At 30.4% G+C, this 16,328-nt stretch overlaps 1 protein-coding gene across 2 annotated transcripts; it reads left to right on the top strand.

The window, feature by feature from the left end:
- The first annotated feature begins 80 nt into the window (after positions 1–80).
- Positions 81–15,897, top strand: LOC117242522 (xanthine dehydrogenase/oxidase-like). 2 transcript variants are annotated; one of them, XM_033509257.1, is made up of 25 exons: positions 81–183; positions 8,138–8,187; positions 8,272–8,452; positions 8,556–8,687; positions 8,833–8,998; positions 9,844–10,060; positions 10,213–10,433; positions 10,497–10,599; positions 10,698–10,825; positions 10,910–11,032; positions 11,093–11,260; positions 11,341–11,622; positions 11,745–11,849; positions 12,091–12,304; positions 12,443–12,626; positions 12,869–13,165; positions 13,225–13,307; positions 13,392–13,585; positions 13,670–13,828; positions 13,961–14,089; positions 14,493–14,623; positions 14,701–14,953; positions 15,342–15,438; positions 15,517–15,627; positions 15,743–15,897. In XM_033509257.1, exons 1-25 carry the CDS (start codon positions 158–160, stop codon positions 15,808–15,810), a joined length of 3,822 nt encoding a protein of 1,273 aa, XP_033365148.1. In that variant the 5' UTR covers positions 81–157; the 3' UTR covers positions 15,811–15,897. The 2 variants fall into 2 exon arrangements, with proteins under 2 accessions (XP_033365148.1, XP_033365150.1); XM_033509259.1 differs by lacking the exon at positions 81–183 and adding an exon at positions 5,810–5,847 and having other exon boundaries at positions 15,743–15,810.
- Positions 15,898–16,328: the final 431 nt, after the last annotated feature.

The following is a 16,328-nucleotide window of genomic DNA, read 5'->3' as shown; positions in this document are numbered from 1 at the left end:
GGTGGGAGAGAGTGATGCAGAAACTCTTTACAACGATCGTTTGGAAGTGCAGTCAATTTATACGATACCCACGCGACGATTGTGTCGTAGAAGTTGTCTTACCAAAAACAATTACAAAGTTTGCTTCGTTGAATTTGCGGTTCGAATACTTGTGAACATGAATGGTATTCAAAGGAACATTAGGTAAGTGATTTCACAATTTAATGTAACGATCACTATATCAACAATTGTATCTACAATTTTATATAGAAATATCTATGGCCTTTTTGTTATATAACTATATAACTATATATATATTACAAGATATTTGCTGCATGTAATGAAAGTTAATAATATAAAAAATGTCTTAAGTAAAACGTTTTGTGTAACATATAATATATTACATAATATACATAATTCACTGTTAGAAACTATTATATGTATTATACGTTTTATATAAAACATTTTCAAATATCATTGCCATTTCCATGAGACACAGCTGACATGATTTATATTGGTGAAATTCTAATGCAATCCAAGAATGTATGTGAAAGCTAAAAATTATATATCAATATTTAGATATGAATTTAAAAAATATCAAAACTGAAAACCTCTGGTTCCCCTGTTGGAAAAACGTGGAAAATTTCGAGAACTAAGAATGGAAAATTCCAAAAATAGTAATTACTGACTATTATTTTTCTAAACTATATCTCTTTTCCTTTTTTTTTACTTTTTATTAAAATTTTGTGTAACATATTACATAATATACATAATTCACTGTAAAAAAACTATTATATATATTATACGTTTTATATAAAACATTTTCAAATATCACTGCCATTTCCATGAGACACAGCTGACATGATTTATATTGGTGAAATTCTAATGCAATCCAAGAATGTATGTGAAAGCTAAGAATTATATATCAATATTTAGCTATGAATTTAAAAAATATCAAAACTGAAAACCTTTGGTTCCCCTGTTGGAAAAACGTGGAAAATTTCGAGAACTAAGAATGGAAAATTCCAAAAATAGTAATTACTGACTATTATTTTTCTAAACTATATCTCTTTTCCTTTTTTTTTACTTTTTATTAAAATTTTGTGTAACATATTACATAATATACATAATTCACTGTAAAAAAACTATTATATATATTATACGTTTTATATAAAACATTTTCAAATATCACTGCCATTTCCATGAGACACAGCTGACATGATTTATATTGGTGAAATTCTAATGCAATCCAAGAATGTATGTGAAAGCTAAGAATTATATATCAATATTTAGCTATGAATTTAAAAAATATCAAAACTGAAAACCTTTGGTTCCCCTGTTGGAAAAACGTGGAAAATTTCGAGAACTAAGAATGGAAAATTCCAAAAATAGTAATTACTGACTATTATTTTTCTAAACTATATCTCTTTTCCTTTTTTTTTCTTACGTTTTGTTAAAATTTTGTGTTCCAATAAAATTGTTAAAATTAAATCATTTGAACAGCTTTGTTGTTACAACTAAAAAATTGTTTTCCACAAGTTGTTTATTCGTGGCGATTAAATAATCATTTTCTACGAGTTTATTATCTTTCTTACAACAAAATAATTGTTTCGCAAGCTTCCAAACAGTTTTACATTTTCACTGAAGAACTTATCGAGGTCGTATCACTTTTAACAGAATAGTTGCTCGCACAAACGTTTAGAAGAATTAGATCATAGATGTCCTCTGCTTCTGCTTGTTCGAGCTGAATAGCGTGCGATTGTTGGCATAATTCACGTCTATAGAGGAGAAAGTTGCAAATATTGTTTGAGATCCGATTTCGTTAAGCGCACGATGCCAAGAAAAAGTGAATGGCTTCTTCTGGCCCTACGATAAATTCCAGTTCCTTCCACGAAAAGTGAAAGCCAATCGTTGTTCGCTAAGAAACGATCGATGCTGCTGACATTTACAAAAAACAGCTGACATTTACAAAAAACAGCTGACATTTACAAAAACGAAGTTAAAAAGGATTATATCGAATAACAGAAATCGTTCACTTTAATTTGTCATAGTCGAATAAGCGAGTTTCTATATGCCGTATAAATTGAACTTAGCAAATATTGACTGTTCACTGAAAAAAAAACTACCATTTGTCACGAAACAAGTTTCAACACATTTCCTGTTTTTTAGTTGCATATGTATTTACACGATTTATACATAATTTGAATCAAAGATAAATTTCTGCGATTTTGCATGTTTACTTCTAAATTTGCAAAATTCATGAAAAAAGCCCAACTTTGCACTTATTACCAATCGAGCGGTAGGAGAAAAATTTTATCTAGTTTCTCGATTCTTCAAGATCTCCGAATTTCATTGTAATTCGTGTAGTATAGATGTTAATTATTAATTTTTTCAATGTTTTTGAATTTTTCCCTTTCCTATGCAGTCAAGGGATGACATTGATTGTCAAGTGTAGAGACCAGGTTAGATTAGATTAGATTAGATTAGATTAGATTAGATTAGATTGGATTAAAAATTGAATATAATTGAAATACAAATATAGAGTATAAAATTTCACGAGGAAAAATGTGATGTATCACGTAAGAAAAGTTCGAGACCATGTAAAACAATTTGCAACCTTTTCTAATTCCTCTCTATAATTTAACTGGTAACTGGTAACTGGTGGTACAAGCGGAAAGGGGGTGATTTTACGCGAAAAAAGAAGTCGAAAATGTAGAATAAAAATTTTTCGTTTGAGACTTTGTTTTCGAGAAAATCGACTTTGAATTTCCGTTCGGTACGCGTGTGGTACGTTATAATGGATCTCATTGTAGATCGTTGTCTCGATGGAAAAATTAAAAAAAAAAGAAAAAAATTTATTCTATATTTTCGACTTCTTTTTTCGCGTAGAATCACCCTCTTTCCGCTTGCACCACCAGTTACCAACCACCCTGTATAATTAAATACAATTAAATATAATATTATAAAAATCTGCCTTTAATAATTAATACTTAGATATCATAATATTATATTCTTCTTAATATTAGATATAATATTATATCCAAATATCAATTACTAAATAGAAGGAGATTTTTCATTGGTAAAATAAAAGTAATTGAAATATAAAATTAAATATAAAATTTCACAGGTAAAAAGAAATATACTGTATTGTATTTTATATTGTATTGTATTATATTATTGAGGCCTATGCCCATAATAATCTTATTACGTACGTGCAGTGTGCACGTTTGATGCGTTCTATTTCATTATACATCACTGTTTGGTATCGATAGTGGCATAACCTCCAACCACTTCAAATTTCTTTTTATTGAATACAAGCTCCACGTTAATCTTCTATTTTTATCATTTGATGTAATAAGTATTTAGTATAAGTATTCAGGCTGTATTTAGTATTTTCAATAATGTATACATTAATATGCCTCTTCTCTAAAATTTTCATTTTTTGTTATTATTCCATAAAAATATAAATAATTTAGATATAACAATTCGCCATTATGATCGCAAAAATGATATATTGATCACGTGAAAAAATTGCTTTTTACAGGGATACAAAATTAATGTTCGACTTACAGATAAAAAATGGCAATGTACATAGGAAAATGCAAAGAAGCCGATAATATGACCTTCAATTATTCGAGTTAATTTCTTGTAAAAAAACAAGAAGCCATTATGTCATTGCAAGTACATACATGTATGCAAATCCCCGACATTTTTAACGAGGTGGATAATCAACATATAATTCACTACAAGTTGTTTAAAATTGAAAACCAGAGTATTACACTATTGCATAACGATTGACAATTGTTAATTTATTATCACGATGAAATATCATGTTTAAAAAGTGTTAATCATTTAATGATTTAATAACGTTTTCCTTGAAGTATTACTAGTATACAAAGTATGCAATCTGACATAAGTGTTGCTTTGTTGATGACAGGTATATACAAGGTATCCCAGTATTAATGGTACAATCACCAAGAAGGCGATTGCACGCGAGGAAAACAAATCGAAGATGCAGAATAAAATTGTTTTGTTACATATGACGCCTCATTTTCGAGAAGATCGAGTTTGAAATTTCGTCAAGTGGAGTTAAACTTGATTAATGTTGAACGGAACAGAAGCGAATAACCGATAGCAAGTTATTCGAGTTAAAATCTTTCGCCTTTGAAAAAATAAAATTTGAAATTTGGTCGAATACGCGTATATCGGGCTAATTTTCTTGAAAGCGAAGCACTAAATGGAAAAATATTTTTGCAGGTAGAATAATCTCCTGCTGATTGTTAACTTATATCTATATCACCTAAATTTACATACAAAAATGAAGTTTTTGAAGTCAATTTATTCGGCAACGTAGCTTCAGAGATGAAAAACGTGTTGTATACTGTAGATATATTTTTCACATAGATTACTCCGTTTCCCGATTGTGCTATCAGTTTTTGGACACTCTGTATATCAGAATGTTAGATTCTGTGGAAAGATAGAGGAATGTTATTAGGAATTATTAACGAAATTTGTTAAAAAATAAGAACGTTAAATTTTATGGGAAAATAGAAGAATAGTATAGTAGTGTATACTATTACTATGGTATAGTATAATGATGTGTGTATATTAGTATATACTATGGTGTAGTAGCATACTAGTATATAGTAGTATACTATGATATACTAGTATAGTAATATAATAGTAATAGTGTATAACTATATACTAGTATATAATAATAGTATATATTATTGCTAGTATATTACTAGTACCATCCGTATATTATTCAATGTTTCACGGATGTGATTAATAGAAATACGAAAGTACTATTAGAGTATAGAAAAAAGGTTATTATTATGCAAATATTCCATGAAATATCTTTCTAATTATACTATAACTTACTTCTAGATGAGATGAAAGATAAGATGGAGTGTATCAAATGTATATTCCTGGCCACGGTCAATTTCATCTGCATATTTCATAACTTTTCCATCACATTTGCCAGAAATGATTTTTAATATACAGGGTGGTTGGTAACAAGCGGAAAGGGGGTGATTCTACGCGAAAAAAGAAATCGAAAATATAGAATAACAATTTTTTTTTTAATTTTTCCATCGAGACAGCGATCTACAGTGAGATCCGTTATAACGAGACCTGATAAAGTGCACGCGTACCGAGCGAAAATTCAAAGTCGATTTTCTCGAAAACAAAGCCTTAAACGAAAAATTTTTGTTCTATATTTTCGACTCCTTTTTTCGCGTAGAATCACCCCCTTTCCGCTTGTACCACCGATTACCAACCACCCTGTATACATATATAACAGCGCTAACGATTTTAATACTATTAATAGTATATATGATATTCGTATATTATTTCATCTACTAAATTTTATAATAAGTGTAATTTAACATATTTTTGCATAATGTATGCATTGCGTAGATCGTTGCATCTTTCCTTCAATTTCCAGTCTAACTAACACGTCTGAAGGATTATGATTACGTAATGGCTTTTCCTTCATTTTGAATCGCGTTATAGCTTTATCGCCACTTGCGATAGCAGATACTGTTGCACATATGTGAAGGGCATTGTCATGTGTTATGTACTACACGACGTTCACTATAAAGTATATTCCTCTATAGCGTGCCATTGTTATCAATCAGAGTTCCCTCACTATTACCGACTATTACATAAGATCATCTGGAATCTTGTTTTGATAACGTGTGGTATTCGCTCATTGCCTACACTTAGATACGTCTATTGTACATACAATTTGACTTGTCATTGGACTTAATAAGTGGCAAGAAATTCTAGTTTCACTGTCTTACTCACAAGATTATTTTTACATTTGTGTATATCTGAAATCATGATGGGTATCATTGTGGATACATTGTAATCTTCCTATAATTTTAGTAGATTTTAATGCAAAATCATTTAGTAAGATGTTCCATACAAGGGTATTTAATACTTGTATTAATATATAAATTATTTGTGCCAAAATCTATGTTAATATAGTTATATACATGTAAGAAATAATAATTAGTGTATCTACTCTGAGTAGAATATTAGAGTGTTTACTACAATTGGAATATTTAATATTTTATTAGATTTTGATGCAAACAATTTTTATTTGGAAATACGTATTACGTAGTTCGGTAAATTCGTAGCGAAAGTTAAGAAAGATTTATCCAGATAAGATCTCTTTATCTATCAAAAATTGTTCGTCTTTTTCACTAATAAATTTTTTCGAAATACTTTTATATACATACAGTTCCTAGGTTATCTCATTTCTTGACTATGTATTTCGAATAAATTTTATACACATTACGATAACTAGTATAATATATATTATAATATATTCAGTTATTCAAATAGATAGGAGAGAAAATTAATTACTATAGTTATTCTAATTATTATAACTACTGGTTATTCAGAATTTCTGAAATAGGGGTTCAACATTATTTTACTAAACACAGAAGCCGATTTTAAATCCCTTTTAAAAATAGTATTTATTCAAACACTTCATTATAGCTTCAAAACTTTCCAATATTCTATAGGTTAGCCAAATAATTCTAACAATGATCTGTTACTGTTTGTAACAGTTTACCTTGCTGATATTGTAATTTATGTGCTCATTATAATTTCATTATTTCGAATAATATTTCTTACCTCGCCGAAAGATTAGATTTCATTTTATTGCATCCAATTACTAAAATTTTTTAAAATACTATATCTGCTTTTTTACTTATTAGTATACACCTGTAATAGTTTATTTATCACACTTACTTATCCCTCAAAAGATAGCGTTTTTATGTGCAAAGATAGAACTTGCATTTTTATTTGCATCAAATGATCAGCTCCATTACAATAATAGAATGAACTGTTTTATTGCAGTATATAAAGTGAGCCCTCTAATGCTTTATATGATTCAGAACGAGTTTGTTTCATTAATGAGACAGCAGTGTTCGTTTCAAGTTTAAAAGAAATCAGTAAAATAAAATTAAATTAAATATGATGCTATGAAAGTATAATAAGTATAATGTAACATAATATAAAGATCGTGTTAATATCGAGTGTGATGCCTATCGTCCTTTTGTTGAAATTAATATTAAATTTTACTATTCTGTTGTTCTATTATATTATATCATAAATAAAATATTTATATAATATTTATATAATATCATTTATATAATATTATTATAATATTATAAATTATTTGTAATTACATATATATATGTCGGAGACGAAAGAACACCGGAGCCTTTGGAATTTTGGATAATCCCGCAACATTGTAATCTAGAGTCCACTATAGTTGTAATTAAACAATTGTAGTTATTCAATCCGATTGTAATTGTTCGAGAGTTGTGATAATGAGCTTGGGCTCGAGGCGACAGCCAGTCGCCGAACGTAGCCGCGGTCACGGGACGAACGCTTTGTCTAACAAAGGCATGGAGTAATTCTATAGCTCTCCTTAAAAAGGAAATAGTTGTAACAATCGGCAGTAAACATTCCAACGGTCTCTGTCCCGTAGCTCGCCACACGCGAGATTTAACTAAAGTCCTTCAAACAAACAGTCTTTGTCCCAACTACGAGAAGATTGAGGAGACCTATTTTTCAGTGAACGACGTCTCCCACTAGCAACTTTCCCTCGAGGGCGGCTAGCATCTTTTTCTAACGACTGATATGGAGATTGACCAATTAGCAACAACGCCAATTTCCCTTACTTTCTGAACGAAGGCTATCTTCGACGAATCCGATGATCTTGTGTCCTTAGACACAGCCCATTATGGTTTTCCTCTGTGGCATCATCGGGACGAGAAAGTCATTCTCTCTCGCGATCTCATCGACTAAAAGAGTAACTCCTACGCCCAGTAAATATTACGCGTCTGACTTAGATTTTGTGAGCACGTTCATTTATCATCCCGTCGGATTCGTTATTGAACCTAGGTTCATTGTCATTAGTTTCTCGAGTATCTAATTACCACGGTTACTTGTCCAGTTCTATGATAATCGTATTTGCACTAGTCAATGTCTTCTCTATTGCATAACGACAACGTGTAATCGAAACGAAGATTCGTTTCACGCCCCTAACCCTAATTCTAATGTAAACCCGACATATATATGTGTATGTGTATATATATATATCTCGATTTATTAGTTAATGCAAAAATTATTGTTACAGGGATTCCAGGAAGGTTGTAGAATTCACCATCAATGGGAAAACTTACACAGGTCTGAATCCAATAATTAGTCAATTAAAATCATTCAAAAGCAGAATAGAAGCAATAATGATGTTGATGGTATGACCATTTTCAGTGACAGAAAAAATCCCACCTGGAACATCCTTGAACGTCTTCATCAGAGATTATGCAAAACTACGAGGAACTAAGGCTATGTGTCATGAAGGAGGCTGTGGTGCTTGCATTGTGTCAGTGGAAGTCAAAGGTGAGACAATGTCTGTGAACTCTTGCCTGGTACCAGTTTTGATCTGCAATGGGTAAGTTTCAAATTAATTATATTTCTTAAAATTAATATTCAGATCATATTTTTTGTATTGCTCACTCTTTTAGATCTCATTTTAACATTTCTTTTTAATGCAGTTGGGCTATTAAGACGATTGAAGGTGTGGGTAACAAGCAAGAAGGCTATCATACCCTGCAAGCAGCATTAGCAGGCAAAAATGGCTCCCAGTGTGGTTATTGTTCACCTGGAATGATAATGAACATGTATAGGTATTTCTACCTTCTACATTTATATTCATTATATATATACATACAATAAGAATTGAAATGCTATTTTAATATTGTAGATCATTAATATTAAATAATATGTTAATATAAATTGGACAAGTAGGTTTAATTAACTTAATGTTTTCAGTCTACTGCAAAACAAAAATGGAAAAAAATTAACAATGAAACAGATCGAAAATTCTTTTGGAAGCAATATATGTCGTTGTACTGGTTACCGACCAATTCTGGATGCATTCAAGGCATTTGCGAGCGATGCTCCAAAAGAGCTTATTAAAGACATTCATGACATTGAAGTAAGTCAGTGATAATATTAACATTAAGATGTCAGTAGATCTTGAAACATAATTCCGTATTTATTCTCGAGTATTAGATGTAACAGATATCTGTTATCTTACTGATAAAATGTGCAATCATTAATTTACAGAATTGTTAATATCAATTCAGTAGGAAATTTCAGAAGAGAATAATGAATGCATCATTTTTTATCTGATAGATAGATATTCAACTTCATTTTGTTTTGTAAACAAACAACAGCAACAAGATTGTAAAGAGTTTCAGGCGCCTATTGATGGGCAACTCATTACCCATTCGTGGCTTCTCAGTAATAGATAGGTTGTATAAATTATACAGAGTGGTTGGTAACTGGCGGTACAAGCGGAAAGGGGGTGATTCTACGCGAAAAAAGAAGTCGAAAATATAGAAAAAAATTTTTCGTTTGAGGCTTTGTTTTCGAGAAAATCGACTTTGAATTTTCGCTCGGTACGCGTGCGGTACGTTATAACGGATCTCACTGTAGATTGTTGTCTCGATGGAAAAATTAAAAAAAAAAATTTTTTATTCTATATTTTCGACTTCTTTTCTCGCGTAGAATCACCCCCTTTCCACTTGTACCACCAGTTACCAACCACCCTGTATATTAATTTACATAGTATATACAGTCTATTATAGGTTTTATTAATGTATTATAGACTTAATTGAAGAAATGGAATCTAAACAGAAATCAAGTATCATATTTATATTTTCTGTGTATTTTTGTAAACAAACCAAAAAATTATTTCATTGCTATTCACCACCAGTTTATACTTCCTTCGACTTAATCTCTTCCCATCTTCCTTGACAAAAAATTGTTGCTGTCTAGGAATTATTCAAAATAAAAGCCTGCAAGAAAACTGGTATGCCGTGTGAAAATGGTTGCAATGGTTGTTACACACTCAGCCAGAATACAGAAGCTAACATTTCCATGAAATTGGATGGTAGTCAGTTCCATAAGGTTCTAGCAGTCGATGATTTATTCACACTATTCCAGAATAATCCAAATGCCAGTTATGTTTTGCATGGTGGTAACACCGCACATGGTAATGATCAATAACCATTATTTTACATGAAAACTACACATGAAGCTATTAAGTGATGAGAGTCAAATGAGAAATTATCATATTTTTTTGTGTGGTTTCCATATTATATTTATTTGTGCTCTATCTATATTAAAATTCTTTTTTCTTTACAGGTGTGTATCGAATGAAGACACCGGATATAAGTATTGATATTAACGACATACCTGATCTGCGTAATATAACAAAAACTGACGACGCTTTGATTATTGGAGGGAATATTTCACTTACTGTGGCAATGGAGACTTTTGAGAAATATTCAAAGGAACCAAATTTCGAATACTTACAACACTTAGCCAAACATATCGATTTAATTGCTAGCGTCCCAGTGAGAAATGTAAGTAAATATAATTAACAGTATACGATGAACTCAAACCACTGATAACATTTTATGTTGCAGGTTGGATCTGTAGCAGGAAATTTAATGATCAAGCACACGCATCGTGAATTTCCATCAGATTTATTTTTGATATTGGAAACTGCAGGAGCACAAGTGCATATAGGTAACTAAAAAAGTTCAAACAAAATTATTTGAAACATTTATGCATATTCTCTGTATTGATATAAGATTTATTATTTAAATATTGTTTCCTATGAAAAGTGGAAGCTGGTAGCAAAAAAACTAGTATGAATTTATTGAACTTCCTAAACTTGGACATGAAGCACAAAATTATATACAGTATAATGTTGCCAGCTCTTGGCAAGGAATACGAGTACAGATCTTACAAGGTATGCCTTTGTATCTTGATATATCTAGAATAATTGGATTACCTGGAATCATAGATTTCATTGGAAGATTTTATTGGACTGTAGATAATGCCACGAGCACAGAATGCCCATGCTCACGTGAATGCGGGGTTCTTGTTTAAATTAGATGGAGCTGGAAAAGTGCTTGAGAAACCAAACATCATAATTGGTGGAATAAACAAGGATTTCGTAAGTAAAACTACAGGTTTATTTAGCAATGTAGGTTTAAATCAAAATTAATTTTTCCAGCTGCATGCATTAGACACTGAAAACTTCTTGATTGGGAAATCCATTTTGGACAAAAAAGTAATTAAAGATGCTTTGGATAAATTAGACAATGAACTTCATCCTGATCATGTCTTACCTGATTATTCTCCAAAATTTAGAAAAACACTTGCGGAAGGACTTTTCTTCAAGGTACATTTCTGAATGAAAGCTATTAAAATTTTGAGTAAATGAATCTTTATGTCTGATCAGAGATGCAACATTTTTTGTAGTATATTTTAAGTATTAAGCCTGAGAGTGTGGATCCAAAAGCACGCAGTGGTGGAACTCTTTTGGAGCGTGGATTATCTTCAGGCAAACAGGACTTTGATAGTGATAAGAATTTATGGCCTTTGAATCAACCTTTGCCAAAATTGGAATCCATATATCAAACATCTGGAGAAGCTCAATACTCAAATGATATTCCACCATTGTCAGATGAAGTTTTCTGTGCTTTCGTTCTTACCACAGTAGGGGCTGGGAAACTGGATAAAATAGATGCTTCTGAAGCATTGGTATTATTTTCACGATTAATCTAATTGATCTAAAATATTTAAAAAATCGTCAATTTCAAATCTTATTACTTATTTTATTTATTACTTATTTTTATAACATAAATCTAAATATGTTCTTCCAGAAAATGAAAGGAGTAATTGCTTTTTATACTGCCAAAGATATTCCTGGGAAAAATGTATTCATACCAGGAAGTGCTCAAGAAGTAATGTTGAATTATGATGAAATAGTAAGTTGATTCATAAACAAGTATGTTATGAATACACTGTAAATATTTATGCAAACTCATATCTTTATAAATAGAACTAAAAAAGCTAGGACTTATATAAAAATTAGTTTCATCTACTAGGTATTATAACACATATTGTACCTTGAATGTTTTATACATATTTGCCATAAATGCATAAAAATCCGCAAACTATAAATGTTTAAAATTTATAACTTGTTCTTATTTGTCGTTGTATCTTAAGCTGTTTGCGGATAAAAATATCGATTATGCTGGGCAACCAGTTGGAGTGATCGCTGCGATAAGCTACGCGATTGCCAATGAAGCAGCACAGAAGGTACACATTTCCTACGTCGACTTCACGCCTGAAAAACTATTGTTAACGATTGAAGATGTGCTTGCATCCAAAAACCAATCCAGACTACTTCAATCAGCTAACGTTGAAGCGACGAACAAAGGTGTGTACACAAAATATTTGTGTTAAATAAAATATTTAATTAATATCTTCTTTCGTATAAATTAATGCATTTTATGATCATTTACTTATAGAGATTTTTACACAACTGATTATCGTTATTTTTTATTAAATATCATAGGAAATGATGTGAAGCACGTGGTTAAAGGAGAATTTAGATGTGGAGGGCAGTATCATTATACTATGGAGACTCAAACTTGTGTCTGCGTGCCAGTAGAAGATGGTATGGACGTTTATCCAGCGTCTCAGTGGATAGATCTGATACAAGTAGCCATAGCCGAGCTTCTCAATATAAAAAACAACAGGTAAGACATACAAAATATTGATTACAAACAGATAATATTTAAAATATTATTAGTCAATTAAATAAATCTTATTAGATAAATATTAAAAATTAAATAATATATAATGTTTTATATTTTAATGTAATATTTAATATTTATTTAATAATATTTATTTAAATGACTAATAATGTTTTAAATATTATATATATATAATATATTAATATTAATATTTAATACTATGTTTCCTTAATTATTAATTACAGTATTAATATAAAGGTGAGAAGATTAGGAGGTGGCTATGGTGCAAAGATAAGCCGTGCCACACATGTTGCTTGTGCTTGTGCCTTAGTATGCTACAAATTAAATCGACCAGCTAGATTTGTTATGTCAATAGAATCTAATATGCAAGCTATGGGAAAGCGTTATGATACTCGTCAGGAGTACGAAGTTGGTGTAGATGATGATGGTCGCATTCAATATTTAAATGCAAATTACTGGAGTAATGCCGGTTGCAATTTCAACGAATTTCATGCACCTTTAGTTGCACTACATATCAATAGGTGAATATACTTGAACATATGTTATAATAAACAGTTTAAAATAGTTGATTCTTATTTAGTTGTTATGACTACTCAACCTGGGCCTACAAAGGCTTTGAGGTTAAGACTGACCTGCCTTCCAACACTTACTGTCGAGCCCCAGGTATTTCAAATTACTATGAATAATAACTTGAAATATAGCAAAAATGATGATAGCCACCCTAAAATTAAGTTCTCTAATTGACAGGTTCGACAGAAGCTGTAGCTATGATAGAAAACATAATGGAGCACATAGCAAAGATTATTGGAAAGGACCCATTGATGGTTAGGTATGCAAATATGCATGAGGACCATAAAGGTGCATTGCAGTCTATGATAAATGACCTATGTCAAAACGCGGATTACGAGACGAGAAAGAGAGCTGTAGATTCTTTCAACAATGTAAGGGAGTTCGAATATCCCCCATGATTTTAGTATACATAATATGAAATATTAATTAATTAAATAATTTTGTAACTTTTGTAGGAAAATCGATGGAAGAAAAAAGGAATATCTTTGATACCCTTGATGTATCCTTTACAATTATGGGGGCAATTCCATGCACTTGTATCAATTTATGCTAGGGATGGAACAGTTTCAATTACTCATGGGGGAATTGAATGTGGTCAAGGAATTCATACCAAGGTGCCAAAAAATATAAATATAATAAAATATCTTAATATTGTACATGTATTATAATAAATTGTTGGTAGTAATTATTAGTAATACATTTATTACAATAACAGTTTATTACTTACATATTTTTTTTCATTACAGGTAGCTCAAGTAGCAGCACATACTTTGGGTATTGATTTATCATTAGTTACCGTAAAACCAAGCAACAATTTAACATCTCCAAACAACTTTGTTACTGGCGGTAGTATTACTAGCGAGACTTGCTCATATGTAAGACTTATTTCCATTTATTAATACATTATACAAAAAAGATTACATATATAGTGTATCAGAGAAGTAATGAGTAGATTGCATATGCTCATGCATTTTTGGGAAATTCGAAAATGCAAAAATCTACAAAATGTGATCTAAAAATTTAAATGAAACAAATTTCTTTAGTTGTACTCGTAAAAATATAAAAATGCATAAATATTCGCAATTTAGTAATAAGACTGATTTCAATTCTCAATAATTGGCAATATTATTAAAACCTAATTTCTCGAGGATTCTATTTTTGAGAGACCAAAATCCATTTATACTTGAGCTACATACAAATATTTTTAGAGGTCCCATTACTTTCCTGTCATCTTGTATTTAGGAATACCTATGTATATGTGTATTTTAACAATTTTAGGCAACCATGATGGCTTGCAAAGAACTGGTAAAAAGACTTGAACCTATAAAAAACGAGCTGAAAGACCCCTCGTGGCAAGAATTAGTAATGACAGCACATACGAAAGATATCGACTTGTGCGCCCGATATATGTATGTGTTTCCAGTAGTTAAATAGCTATAGAAATATTAATCTAGTCTTCCGAATATTTACGAAACATATTTTATAGGTTTACTACAAAAGATGATATAAAATCTTATCCGATATACGCGGCAACTATTGCGGAAATTGAACTGGATTTATTGACTGGACAGCACGTATTACACAGAGTGGATATAATTGAAGATGTTGGGAGAAGTATGAATCCAGAATTAGATTTAGGACAAGTGGAAGGCGCTTTTATGATGGGTCTCGGTTATTGGACCTCCGAGGATTTAGTTTATGATCCCAAAACTGGTCAGCTGACGAATTATAGAACTTGGGTATGTTGTTAAATTTGTTTAACCTAATATATGTAGGACTGAGAATTATAGTTGTATAAATCAGTTTTTACTAGGTTTTATAAAATAGTGTATATTGTTTATTACTATAAAAAGTATAATAATATAAAAGATATCTTTTCAAGTCATGAAAGCGGTTCGCGGCAGAGAATAAAATTCTAACTTAATTAATTATGGAATGAAAGAAATGATACTTTTAAAAGTTGAGGTACATAATTAGATATAAATTCTCAAAATCTTAATTTACATCAAATTGGTTTTACCAGTATAAATTCTCAAAATCTTAATTTACATCAAATTGGTTTTACCAGTCTGCCATATTATACGTAAGAGGAATTCTTCTAAAATAAAAACTAAATTTTTTTTGCAGAATTATAAGCCACCCGGCGCGAAAGACATTCCTATTGATTTTCGAGTTTATTTCCGTAGAAATAATCCTAATTCGTTAAGCGTTCTTCGTTCAAAAGGTAAAACAACAAACTGAAGCAAATGGTTAATAACTCTAAATCCGAGATGTTAAACTTGGTATTTATTAAATTCTATAGCTACTGGTGAACCACCGTTATGTACGAGTTACAGCGTACTTATTGCAATTCAAAATGCGCTTAAGTCAGCAAGAGAAGATGCTGGGAACAAAGATCCTTGGAACAGATTAGGTAATGAAAAATGATTAAAAAGTATATTCTTTTATTATTTTGTGTGTGTGTGTATGTTAATATAGCTTCACATAATTTTATATGATATAATCTAATCGTACTCTTTTTTTCACAGATGGTCCCGTTACTACCGAGAAAATTCTATTGAATAGCTTAACCAGCAAAGAGCAAATGATATTTTGAGATAAAAATTTATTTTTGAATAAAAGACATACTTTTGTTATCCCTAATCCACTTTTAATAATCATATATTATTACATACAGTTATTTACGATAAAGAAATGTAAAAATATAAATAATTATTTTTATCTTACAGCACTTGATATGTAACAATAATATAATAATAATATTAGACAATAAATATATGTTTCTAAAATTGGTATATCGATTACAGAAATTTGCACATATTTAAATTTCCACGTTAAAGTGTGCAAAAATTTGCAAGAAATTACCCATAAACCACTATCCTATCGCACAGTTATGTATGTAAATATGTTATTCATGGAGGACTTGTAGAAAAATAAATAGGACGAGGTAGTTTATTTAAAAAAAAGTTATAAACAAGCGTTATATATAGCTAAAAATATAGCAATTTTATCAATAAATTAATGCTATATAGTATATATAAAATTATCATAATAATTAAAATTAAAAAAAAATTTTGTACCTTAATGTATACGACCCTGTTACTAATTGCGCAA

The sequence above is a fragment of the Bombus vosnesenskii genome, unplaced genomic scaffold (genome assembly GCF_011952255.1).
Source record: "Bombus vosnesenskii isolate JDL3184/JDL3185 unplaced genomic scaffold, Bvos_JDL3184-5_v1.1 scf7180000016274, whole genome shotgun sequence".
In the NCBI taxonomy this organism is placed as follows: Eukaryota; Metazoa; Arthropoda; class Insecta; order Hymenoptera; family Apidae; genus Bombus; species Bombus vosnesenskii.
The sequence above is the reverse complement of the archived record's forward strand: the minus strand, read 5'-3'. Positions and strand labels throughout refer to the sequence as shown.

What these genes read in the sequence shown, in the direction of transcription:
- LOC117242522 (XM_033509257.1), top strand. Translation starts at nt 158, where the DNA reads ATGAATGGTATTCAAAGGAACATTAG. An exon ending in AGGAGCACAAGTGCATATAG is followed by an intron (nt 10,600 to 10,697) that starts GTAACTAAAAAA and finishes TCCTATGAAAAG; the next exon opens with TGGAAGCTGGTAGCAAAAAA. An exon ending in CTAGCGAGACTTGCTCATAT is followed by an intron (nt 14,090 to 14,492) that starts GTAAGACTTATT and finishes TAACAATTTTAG; the next exon opens with GCAACCATGATGGCTTGCAA.